This window comes from Vigna unguiculata, chromosome 5, assembly GCF_037176805.1.
Source record: "Vigna unguiculata cultivar grain cowpea cultivar isolate G323 ecotype 2 chromosome 5, ASM3717680v1, whole genome shotgun sequence".
NCBI classification, from domain to species: domain Eukaryota; kingdom Viridiplantae; phylum Streptophyta; class Magnoliopsida; order Fabales; family Fabaceae; genus Vigna; species Vigna unguiculata.
The window spans coordinates 50,382,947-50,395,617 of record NC_140796.1 but is presented as its reverse complement, the minus strand read 5'-3'; the positions used below and the strand labels follow the sequence as shown (position 1 = coordinate 50,395,617).

Sequence of the window (12,671 nt, the reverse complement as noted above, 5' to 3'; positions counted from 1 at the left end):
TAACTTCACCTCAATAGGATAATAATATAAAGTTGAAAATTTAACAAATTTGCTAAAAAAGTATACAACGAATTAAAATTGACAAAATATTATTATTTTGAATATTTGTAGGTTTGTTTACCCAACTAAGTTATCTTGAAGCCTAAATTACAAAATTAAGCAAGTTTGAAAACATTTTGACAAATAGACAAGTCATGCAAGGGGTAAGGGGTTACTACTTAATTTGAAGAAGTCATGCATCCTTAAACGATTTTGTTTGCTAAGTCAAATGGTCAAAATCAAGTCAAAATAAAAGTTGTGAGGAGACTATTGACTTTCGGTAATTGTTTGGTAATGTTATTCTGGACCATGGTTCACGATAGAAAAGAAAATGAAGAGCTAAACACAACTTTCAAAAGAGTTTAGATTTTTTACTGATTATTTTGGTGTTGTTATTCAATGAGCATTAAAAATATACTGTGTAGATATTTTAAATATCTTTTTAATATATTTTAAAACGTCAAAATTTATGATAATCAGTATATTATAAATACACAATAGATGAACAACGCAACAAAACTAACAAAGAATCCAAATTCCTTTCAAAGTTGGTCACTCTGTTCAGATTACACATTCATTTACTTTTTCTTAATCAATCTATCGCATTAACCACATCATTTACACACTTTCACTACTATAACCATAGCACACTGTGAAGGTCATTCACCTCGTCCACAACTTCCGATCTCAATTGAATGTTGCCAAGCCGGCCCTTACATATTGACTTATTTGTGAAAGTTATGAACACCTCACACAACTTTCATTTTGTGCAGGTTTTGATTATTTGAATTAGCAAAATCGTCTTTAGATGTACAACTTCTTCAAACTATCTCGTAATCCTTACAGGATTTTGTTTATTTTTTATTTTTTTAAAAACTTTCGTGTTTTTGTAATTTAGACTTTAGAATTGCCTAGTTATATAAAAAAAAACCTCATTATTCTTTAATAAAAACAAATATTATTTCATTAAAATACTTTGTATTTCATGGACGTAATTTTATATAATAATAGAGAAAACAAAAGAAAGCGAATGACTAAAATAATAAAAAATAAGAAAACATATTTAAGTTACTAGATGTTACTTTGAACGATAATTAAATATGACACCATATGTTGAATTTGATACTATGAACTCATGAGTAAATTATGTGAGTAAATTATGCGTGAGAGATATTTTCTATGATTTTGGAAGCATTTACGATAAAAATAAAATATTTTATTATAATTAAATTAGAGTCAATGAAAGAAAAACTATTTTATGGTTATTTTATTAAAATATATATAAAAAAACTTGTACTTTGAATAATTTTACAATTATTTAACCCTTTCAGTCCTTTTACATGTCCTGAAACAAATGAACTACATTTTTAAAAGTGGCAATGACTACAGAATATTTAAAAGTGTATTATTTTCTTCTTCAATTTGTTTATTATTTGAAATCAATAATGTACCCATAGTTTTGCAAGTTCAAACTAACATAATTTGCGTTTTTTATAAAAAAAAAATGGTGTTTTGAATACTTTCAAAATTATTTAACTTTTTTTATGGTTGTCCTGTATTATATTCCTAGAATTAGATAAGAAAAAAAGACTACAATTAGATTATTTTTAAAGTACATCAATTTTTCTGCAATATTTGATTCATGAATTTGTTAATTAAAAGTAATATATGTACTCATTATTATGTTACTTGCATATTATAATGTTAGTGTGCAAATTAACAGGAAAAAATTGCTATAACTAAGAAATCATTTAAAATGTATATTTTATATTTATATTTTATTTCATTTGTGGATTTATTACTTGAAGTAACTTATTTACGTGTAGTTATTTAATTAATATAATTCGTACCTTTTTACTAGTAATCTTGGTACTTTAAGCAATTTTACAGCTATTTAATTTTTTTATCATCTGTATGTAGCATGTTCTAGAATGTACAACTAGGTTAAGGAAAATATCTAGTACTAGAAAATCTCTGAGGATACATTATTTTTTCATTATATATTATACATGAGTTTGTTACCTGAAATAGTGTATTTACCATTTATAAAACTTGCGGAATTTGCGTTTTTTTTTTCTAATAATTTTGGTACTTTAAATAATTTCAAAATTAATTTTTACTTATTCTTTTGTAATATATACCAAATCAAACGAAGTAGATAGAAAAGTGGGGAAATTTATAATATATATCTCAAATTAATATTTTATTCACCATCTATGAAAGTAAAACACTTATTTCATGTATACTTGTATTTCAAATAATATAACATAAAAATATTTTTTAAACATTTTTAACTTTAACTTTTTAATTTTAATTTGAGAAAAGACTTTCCTTTGTGTCATAAAGTTGACAGTCAGTTACACATATGTATTAAAATATCCCATTTTTATGTTTTTCACACAAACATCTGAAAACACAATATTAAAATACTATTGAGAGTTTTTTTTAATTAATTTTTTTTAATAGGAAAAAATCTTTAAATATTTTAATTTAGATGCAAACAAATTTATATTAAATATTGAATTAATTAAACACAATACAAAAATGAACTTTTCTTCTTGTGAGTTATATAATATGAATACTTAAACTTTTTACTTTCATATTCAAACTTTACTTAAATTAATTTGATATTTTTAAGACAATTGTATAATATTTGTTCACAAATTTAAATACTGCAATTTTGTTCATTTTGTTTTATTCAAATTTTTAAAATAAAAATAAAATATCTAGAGGCAATAACAAAAAATTGTGATCAATAAAGTGTGAAGGAGGTTGTAATTAATATGAACATAATAAAATGAGATAATAGATATGGCGGGAATGCAAGGCAAATAATGTCAAAACAATAACAGAGTCCTTCATTATTCACTATCACTCACTTCTGGCGGGTCTTTTGGGGTTTAGAACTGTGTTGTCTTTCTCCATTTTTTTTTTCTATCAATTTTTCAAACTCTTTATTGCGAAACCAAGAACTTAGGGTTAGGGTTCCGATGGGAAGCAAGGTCAGCGACCACCACCTGTCCACCGTGAGATCCATCGTGGGTTCAGAATTCACCGACATGGATATCATCAGAGCACTCCACATGGCCAAAAACGACGTCAATGCGGCCATCAACATCATCTTGGACACTCACACCGCCCCAAGATTGAACCTTACGCGCCCCAACAATCACCGTTCAGTCTCTCCTCCAAAACCCTCCCCTTCCCCTCCTATAGTCACCAAGCCTAGCTCCAGTGAACAACGCATTGATAACAACAGTGATGATTGGTGGTTGGTGAGTTGCGGGGAAGTGACGGGTTTGTCTACGTGTAAAGGGAGAACTATAAATACAGATGAAGCTGTGATCTTCAAGTTTCCGACGAAGAAGTTATCCTCCCCCAGTACAGGAAAGGGCTTTGGACGGACTGCGGCATGTTCGGAGATTGTTCGGTTCTCTACTGAACAAGCTGGGGAGGTTGTGTTGTGTAGGAGGTGGTGGAGTTTGATCAGATGAATTTGTGTTGTTGTTTTTATTAACTGTTTTTTTGGGTTTTGGCAGATTGGGAGAATACCAAATGAATGGGCTCGGTGTCTTTTGCCTCTGGTGCGAGATCAGAAGGTTAGGATTGAGGGGAAGTGTAAATTTGGTCCTCAAGTTTTGGGCATCATGGACTCCATTATTTTGTCAGTAAGGTATGCACTGTTCAATGTGAGATGCCATGTCACAGATTATAGTTACCTTGTTACTTTGTGGGAAGTTTTAGATAAACTTATTACTAAATAGTGAAACGAGTTTTTCATAATCTATAACTAGTATGCAAGATAAAAATTAAATTTTGAAGAAATTAATGAGACAACTTTAAGTTAACTCTATTACCAGAAAGCTTATTTCGTTGTTTCCTTATAATTTTAATTTCCTGGAGGAGTGTTTATGACAAAGATTGTTTCTAAACCATGTTTTTGATGGTGCAAACTGACTTCTGCCTTCTTTTGGGATCTCTTTCAGTGTATTTATCAATAGTTCAATGTTTGGTAAGCATCACCAGGTTTCTCTCAAGGATGCTACCAACTCAACTGATGAATCTGTGTTTCATCCGCTGCCAACACTGTTTCGGTTGCTGGGTTTAAACCCTTTTAAAAAGGTGATTGTTGGTCCTATGTTTCTGTTTCCTGTTAACGTTTGTTATAAGGGTGGTATATTTAGTTGAAAGTTGTGATATTTTCTTAATGCCTGCAGAGTTAGCTTGTATTGTTGGATAAGGTAACTCTCAAGTAACTCTGAGGAATTGTTCTCAAATATTGACTTCCATTACTTGATTTTTAGGCAGAGTTAACTCCAGGCGATTTCTATTCCAATAAGCGTCCTCTCAGTGAAAGGGTACAAAACTATAGATATAATTGGTTTATGACTATTTCTGCAACCATTTTTGCATGGTACCTTTCTTTAACCAGATATATTCTCTCCAGGTAACTTTACCACGTGTCAAGTTTGAGGATCCTTCTCAAAATGGCAATGAGAATGACAATGAGGATTCAATTTCTGAAACTGAGGTTGAGAATATTGTTGGTGTTGGATCCAGTGCAGAGTTAGAGGTGCTATATTCTTAGAATAACATGCTCTGTTTTACTTATGCATACAAATGGTGCAATAATCTTTAACCATTTAGTGTTGTTCAGGAAATGGACCCCCCTGTTAATCTTCTGTGCGATCTACGACCTTATCAAAAGCAGGCACTTTATTGGATGATCCAGATGGAGAAGGGACAATGCATGGATGAGACTGCAACAACCCTCCATCCATGTTGGGAGGCATATCGCCTTGTTGACAAGTATGCCAGTGGTTATTTAATATCATGGTTTGAAATTCTGTTTTCATTGTGGGTACCGAATTATGGACAAATGCATTAGATGAGGCCACAATTGTGGTTGTGGATCACAATTTAAAATCGTGTTTAATGCACACATAGAAAAACCAATGAGTGGTTTTGATGAAGTATTTGTTCATGTACTTTTTAGGAGGGAGCTTATCGTTTACTTGAATGCATTTTCTGGTGAAGCTACAATAGAATTTCCCAGCACCCTTCAAATGGCCAGAGGAGGAGTATGTTTCTTCAGGAATTAACCCTGGAAAATTTTCTTGCTTTGCCATTGTTCAACATTTGTGATGTCTTATTTTGTTGTGAATTTGAAGATTTTGGCAGATGCTATGGGGCTTGGAAAGACCATCATGACCATATCCCTTCTAGTTGCCCATTCAGGAAAGGGTGAAGCAGTAGGCAATCAACCCATGGCCAAGTCCTTTACTGAAGGTGGTGAAGTTAGTGATAATGTGCACACTTTTTCAAACATACCCAAGAAGGCAACCAAATTTTCTGGTTTTGATAAGCCAACAAAGCAAATGAACTCTCTAACAAGTGGTGGCAACTTGATAATATGTCCGATGACTCTTCTTGGGCAATGGAAGGTATTAGTGTTGTCTGTAATAGGAAGCTCTCTTGCTTTTCTCCACTTCAAAGTAATTTCACATTGTATTCAGATGTGGGATGTATAGAGTAAGTCAAATGCTTTCCATTTCTGAACATATTTCAATTTCTCCAGGCAGAGATTGAAACTCACGTGCACCCGGGATCTCTGTCTCTATATGTTCACTATGGACAAAGTAGGCCAAAAGATGCAAAAAGTCTCACTCAGAGTGATGTTGTAATTACTACATATGGAATTTTGGCCTCTGAATTTTCCAGTGAGGTAGTTGAAACCTGTATACTATCTCTGATGTGCCTATTTACTTCATCTCTCAAGACTTTTCAACTAGTGAATATCTGTCCTATGTACAGAATGCAGATGATAATGGTGGACTCTTCTCAGTTCGGTGGTTTAGAGTTGTTCTTGATGAAGCACATACCATAAAATCTTCTAAAAGCCAAGTTTCTGTTGCAGCTGCTGCTCTAATTGCTGACAGACGTTGGTGTCTAACAGGCACCCCAATTCAGGTGTATTATAATGGAGTCTTTCTCTATCTCACGGCTGACTAATTTCTTTTTTGTATATGTAGATTAATTATCTCATTAATTTACTCTGAATAAACATTTTTATACTGATCCCAAATTATGTGATGCATCAACTTGATATGGCATAAACCTTTGATTGACACCAAAACTGCTTTATTTAGTTAAACTTATAAAATCTTTATTTAGCTTTGACAGTGTCTTGCAGTTTCCATCTTTGGGTTGTATAATTAGATTCTATCCATGTCATTGTAGTTTCCTGGTTGATTAGGGCTTGCTCATTTGTGCTGAGTTGTGGAGCTGGAAATTCTAAAATCTTTCTATGACATCTTAGTACCATCATTATTAATGTTTTTATTATAGTGCTGTCAGTTGGAAATTGTGTTTAAACAATATAACCCTCGGTCTACGATACACATACCTGACAATGCTGTCAAACCCTTAGTTTTTGGAATACTTTATATTCTTTTTTCAATTCCAAATGATTTGGGTATGAAAAACTTTTTCCGTAAGGTTAAACATGAATTTTGGGATTTCTTTTCCAAATGAGTCCAAAGTTTTCATCTGACCTGCTGCTTATGTATTTGTATTGGCTTATTTTGGAGTAGTCCAGAGTCTCATGACAGATGTAGTTTTTATGGTTCCTGACATGAGCCCTTTTTAATATACAGAACAGCCTCCAGGATATTTACAGTCTTCTGCGGTTTCTGAGAATAGAACCTTGGGGTCATTGGGCCTGGTAAAATCATCTTTATTTGTCTTTATTATGTCCATGTTCTCTACTTTTCTCCTCTTTCCTCTTCAGGATTAGGCTTTTTTAACTGTTTATTTATTCTTTTATTTCTGAAGGCCATTTTTTGATGGTGAATAGTGCTAGATTTAGATTTTTTTTTTTTTTGTGGGGAGGGGAGGTTAAATATTGTGTAAATTGAAGTTTTGATTCAAAATTCGAACAGTTTTAGAATATTGTACGTTCTAGAGAAGTTGGACTTTTCAATATTTCTTTCAAGGATTGAAAAGAATAACAATGGTAACAAGACTTGTACATGCAGTTTATGATTTTTATCATAAATCTTGTGTAAGCTTAAGACAAGTGGTCTTATTGACCATCTTTTTTACTTAGCCTTTCAAACTTCTGTTGGTTGATTACAATGGCATCTATGGACGAAAAATTTCACACCTTGAAGGTAATGTTTCTTTGTCTAAATTTGTCTAATTAAACTGGAGTGCGAAGTATGGGCCAAGTTGGATGTCATGATTGTTTAACATAGTCATCTGAGGCAAATAATTTGTAGTGGGAAAACATTTTATTAGAAGTTATCACTACTCTGTTTATTACCTTGATTGTTCAATCTTTTCAAGTAGGTATGTGGCTGAACTACTGGACTGTCTATGAAAATTTGCTTTATATGACTATCCAGGTGGAACAAACTTATTCAGAAACCATTTGAGGGTGGTGATGAAAGAGGGCTCAAGTTAGTTCAATCAATTTTGAAGCCAATTATGTTGAGGAGAACCAAACATAGTACAGATCGAGAGGGCAAGTCAGTGATCTGGTTAAAGACCTTTGCTATTTTAACGTGTAGTTTATTCTATTAACTTATCATTTGTCGCAGGCCCATTTTAGTTCTGCCTCCAGCTGATATGCAGGTAGTTTACTGTGAACAGACAGAATCTGAACAGGACTTTTATGGAGCTCTATTCAAAAGATCTAAGGTATTCTGAATTTCTAATTTAATATTTTTACCTTATTATTTGGCATTGAAACAAGTCACACTGATCCAATCTGTTGATGAAATTTATGCAGGTAAAGTTTGATCAGTTTGTTGAGCAAGGACGTGTTCTTCATAATTACGCTTCAATATTGGAGTTACTTTTACGTCTTCGGCAATGTTGTGATCATCCATTTCTTGTAATGAGGTAATTTTGTACTGAAATTTCGCTGCCAGCACCAGTTATTGTAAGCATCTTGTCTGATCAATTGATTTTTAAGCACATGTTGTGCTAACAATTAATCTGTTAAAATTTTTATAATTATTTTGGCCAACTCCATGCCCTTCATAAGATAATATAAGGAGTTTATTGTTCAGGTTTGTTTAGTTTTCGAACTGATCTTTGAGATATACTGTATTCTAATTATAGTTTCCAAGTTGAATTTGAGAGTAGTAAAAGTTTAGCACACTACACAAGTTGATCATAATGATAATACAATAATGGCATGCTGGATGATGGTCAGTTTACATTTTGAAGCATGAATCATTTCGTATCATAAGATTCATAAACATTACAAAATTTAACATATACAATTAATAACAAAACAAGCTCATAGTCAAAAAGAGTGGTTGTATCTATTTGTATTTACTAGCCAATTTCAGCAACAGTTTTCAAAAAAACAGTGTGGTTGTGATAGGTATTGACGTAGAACAATAGAGAAAACAAGGGAATACAAGTATATTGTATATTTTCAAATTCAACAATGAAGACAAAACCATAGAGCAATCTCTCTGTTCCCAAAAGTCCCTAAGCCCAAAAATCCCCCCTCTCAAATTCCCCCTCCTCACAACTTTATTCCCTCTCTCCTCTAATGACGGTACCCACACTCTTTCACACTTGCCACATCAGCCCTTTTTATTTATTACAGAATCATGGATGTGAGCTAGGGTCCCTAAATGATGGGTTTCCACTTCTTTCTTATAAACCTGGTGGATTTTCCTACTTTGTCCTTCTACTCTTTTTCCTTCATTTGTATCAGGTTGTTACATAAAAGTTGTATAACTATGGCTATCTGCTCCTAAACAAATTTTGCGTTATAGCTACTGCACAATTACTGCAAACCATGGTTGTTGCTTATACATACTAAACAACCACAAACAAAAAAAGATTCTATTCATCCTCTTCCTTTCCAAGATCTACAACGCTCTGGTTATATTCATCTTCTATTTCATCTAATTTCAGCAACACAGTTTTCAAAAAAAAGTGTGGTTATTACATAAGATTCCTATAACTATGGTTATATGGTACTAAGCAAATTTTGCGTTATAACTACTGCTCAATTGTTGCAAATCATGGTTGTTGCTTATACATACTAAACAACCACAAACAGAAAAAGATTCTATCCTAATCATTCATTTCATTCTCTTCCTCTCCAAGATCTACATCGCTCAGGTTTTATTCATCTTCTATTGAAAGTTCTTCCCCTTCTTCAATGTCTTCAACTTCTTCCTCATTTCCTACTACGTTCCACTTTTATTGGTCTTGGCATTTAAGTTTCTAGGACATACATTAGAAAAAGAAAAAGAAATAAAGTTAGTTCTTGTTTGTTGAACTTATAAGTTCTAATTTCTATAAATTCTAAATAGAAATGATTACCCCTCTTCCTTTTTTTGATTGGAGCTCCTTCATAAAAATATTCACGCACATCCATCCATGAGGAATCAATGGACAAACAAGGATTTTCTTTTTTAGTGATCTATTCATCATCCAATTTAATATCCCCCAAACACATGGGGAGTTTTTTTTTTAATTTTTTTTGTTTAAAATGTGATTGGGAAACACTCTTGTGATTATGATTTCTTTGACCCTTGTACTATAAAGTTGTTTACTCTTCAGAAGTTAGCTTATTGTCATGTTACCAATTGATTCATTTAGTCGAGGTGATACTCAAGATTTTGCGGATCTAAACAAACTAGCTAAGCGCTTCCTTAGAGGAACATATAATGCTTCGGATGGTGAAGTAAAAGAGGCACCTTCACGGGCTTATGTTCAAGAAGTTGTGGAGGAGCTACGTAAAGGGGAGCAAGGAGAGTGTCCAATATGCCTTGAAGCATTTGAAGATGCAGTGTTGACCCCTTGCGCTCACCGCTTATGCCGGGAATGCCTCTTGGCAAGTTTGCGAAATGCTACTTCTGGCCTATGTCCTGTTTGTAGGTATTGTCAAGCTATTCTATTAGAATTTTGGATATCTTCTATCTTCTTCTTAACTTTTGAATGAAGGAAGTTCAATATTGTTTTTATTGCAGTATTTTTCTGATGAATCTTGGTTATGGTACATATTGTTTGATTTACAGGAAAGCAGTCAACAGGCAGGATCTAATCACTGCCCCTACTGAAAATCGGTTTCAGGTGGATATTGAGAAGAACTGGGTAGAGTCATGCAAGGTAACTGCTCTTTTGAGTGAACTTCAAAATCTTCGCTTGTCAGGCTCCAAAAGCATTGTTTTCAGCCAGTGGACTGCTTTTCTTGACCTCTTGCAGATCCCTTTCACTCGGTAAGATTTTTGTTGCTGGTTGAATCATATCATATTCTTGGGTAGATGCTTTCCTGTGGGAGAGAAACTCAGTTGATTCTACGTTGTGTTGTATTATTATCGTTCTTTCTAAGTTGATGTCAGCTTTGATGATTGTTATGAGCGCAGTTACCCTTCTATTCGTTTAATACATTTTTTCAATGAAAATACCAAGGAGGTTTCTTTCTTTGTGAATTAACTCATCTACAGGAATAACATTTCATTTGTTCGTCTTGATGGGACTCTGAGTCAGCAGCAGCGGGAGAAAGTTATCAAGCAATTTTCAGAGGACAGCACGACTCTGGTCTTGAGCTTCTTCCTCTCAGTTTTTTTACCTTGACATTGTAGAGTGACTGGTTCAATGCATTGACTATATATGACCAGTACCTATTTCTTGCATGCATCAGGTTTTGTTAATGTCACTAAAAGTTGGTGGAATGGGTATAAATGTAACTGCTGCTTCTAATGCTTTTGTCATGGTATGCACAAACTATTTCTTATCAAATCACTCGTGGATAGTGTAATAAATTTGAATTTGAATAATTGGATATGGCCCGCATGATGTGAGCTTTTGATCAAATTGGCTGCATCCTTGACAAAATTATTATTACCAGCATTTGATGCACTTACAAAAATTAAAATAGTGACCAAAACTGGTGATCTTTAGTGAGTGTATAGAATTCTGAAAGTTTTATCCGAATGTTTTATGGATAACCAATCAAGTGGATATATAGTGATATTATTATTGTTGCCATTTGGAAAGTATTTTGTTTTCCAGTTTTATGGATTATAGATAGCTTCTTCGCTTTGGACAGGACCCATGGTGGAATCCAGCTGTTGAGGAACAAGCCGTTATGCGTATTCATCGCATTGGACAAACAAAGAAGGTGACCATTACACGGTTTATTGTGAAGGTATGCTTAATGTCCCGATTTGGAAAATCATGCTCATATCATGGTTGTATTATTATTGTTTTTTTTGTTTTACTATTTTTACCAGGCCCGTTAATTTTGTGAGTTTTTACCTTGGTATCAAGTATTAACTTATTTTTGACTTGAATGTGGCATTTGTTTTGCATTTAACATTGCAGGGGACCGTTGAGGAGAGAATGGAAGCAGTAAAAGCACGTAAACAACGAGTGATTTCTGGTGCCTTGACTGATCAAGAGTTTCGAAGTGCGCGCATTGAGGAGTTAAAGATGCTTTTTACTTAGACTACTGAGCAGTGGAAACATCTTTGCTTGCTGTTAGGTGCATCAGCACTTTCACAATTTTTGATCCCTCTGGTCTTCTTTTGTTCTCAAGTGCTGGTGACTACAAGGTGCATGTGACTTGTAACATGAAGATGCATCTTTAGCTTGCAACTTCCATACCAAGATCAAGATTAGTGGATATCTTGATCAAAACCTTTGGTGCAATGTTCTGTTTGGGAGAGGGGAACGAGTGGAAAGGGAGGAAATAGAGGGGCTTATTTCCCTTTGATATTTTAATTTGAAAAATAAGGGAAACCCCCCTTCATGTTTGGACTTGGGTAGATTATAAAATTAAATTTGTAATATATTTCTTGCTTTGTCAATCTAATTTCATGTCAAGTGTTATGTACATAATTCAACAATTTTGTAATTAGAAATGAATTAATCCCAATTTGGAAGGAAAGAGTTCTTGAGTAATTATTCATAAGCTTGTCTGTGTATTCTCTGGTTTCCTTTCTTGTCCTTCAAGTTATTTCGTTTGGATCATGATTGCTGTTACGATTTTACTGAATCAAATATTAAAAAATAAAAATAAAATTAAAAGTGAATAAGGAATTTAAAATTAAAGCAGGCAATAAGACTGTTAGAAAGAGCCAACCTAAAACCTTAGTCATGGTTTTGAAAAATTAGGAGAAAATAGACATTAATCTGCCAACGATCTGAATCTCTTAATAAATTAACAGGTTTTTCATTTACAATCGATCCCAATACATAAGCAAAAATAACGTAAATGCTCATAAAGATCCTAAACATTGTTTGCATCACTTTGACTAATGGCAATGGTTAGGATTTTGACATCTTGCAGCAGTATTGCCCATGGCAGTTTAGGTTGGATTGCTTAAAATATTACATGCAGGTTCCACTAGAGCCTTCACTTTCACTTTAATCAGTCATATCTTTCCTTCTACATTTTTTTTAATTATTCTTTTATCTATGTTTTTATAAACAATATCAAGTTAATTCTCCAACTTTTTTTAATTTTAATTTGGTTTTAATTTTTAAAAAATTAATACAATTTGATTATTTTTAATAAATTTTTTGAAATAAATTAAAATTTTTTCATCAAAATTGATATTAGAATTGTATTAATTATATCAACAAAGTAAATA

At 33.0% G+C, this 12,671-nt stretch overlaps 1 protein-coding gene across 2 annotated transcripts; it reads left to right on the top strand.

Moving 5' to 3' along the window:
* The first annotated feature begins 2,871 nt into the window (after positions 1-2,871).
* On the top strand, positions 2,872-11,989 carry RAD5 (DNA/RNA helicase protein). 2 transcript variants are annotated; one of them, XM_028073834.2, is made up of 20 exons: positions 2,873-3,494; positions 3,579-3,712; positions 4,026-4,161; positions 4,344-4,397; positions 4,487-4,612; positions 4,697-4,848; positions 5,036-5,120; positions 5,211-5,483; positions 5,618-5,764; positions 5,854-6,009; positions 6,696-6,763; positions 7,446-7,568; positions 7,641-7,740; positions 7,832-7,944; positions 9,673-9,951; positions 10,092-10,292; positions 10,521-10,614; positions 10,718-10,789; positions 11,126-11,224; positions 11,401-11,989. In XM_028073834.2, the coding sequence occupies exons 1-20, from the start codon at positions 3,030-3,032 to the stop codon at positions 11,521-11,523; spliced, it is 3,000 nt and encodes a 999-aa protein (XP_027929635.2). In that variant the 5' UTR covers positions 2,873-3,029; the 3' UTR covers positions 11,524-11,989. The 2 variants fall into 2 exon arrangements, with proteins under 2 accessions (XP_027929636.1, XP_027929635.2); XM_028073835.2 differs by lacking the exon at positions 10,718-10,789 and having other exon boundaries at positions 2,872-3,494.
* Positions 11,990-12,671: the final 682 nt, after the last annotated feature.

Bases quoted from the DNA above. Each gene is read 5' to 3' on its own strand.
- RAD5 (XM_028073834.2), top strand. From the start codon at position 3,030: ATGGGAAGCAAGGTCAGCGACCACCACCTGTCCACCGTGAGATCCATC. The intron at 4,162-4,343 runs GTGATTGTTGGT...CTTGATTTTTAG, and splicing joins GTTTAAACCCTTTTAAAAAG to GCAGAGTTAACTCCAGGCGA. The intron at 5,765-5,853 runs GTAGTTGAAACC...TCCTATGTACAG, and splicing joins CCTCTGAATTTTCCAGTGAG to AATGCAGATGATAATGGTGG.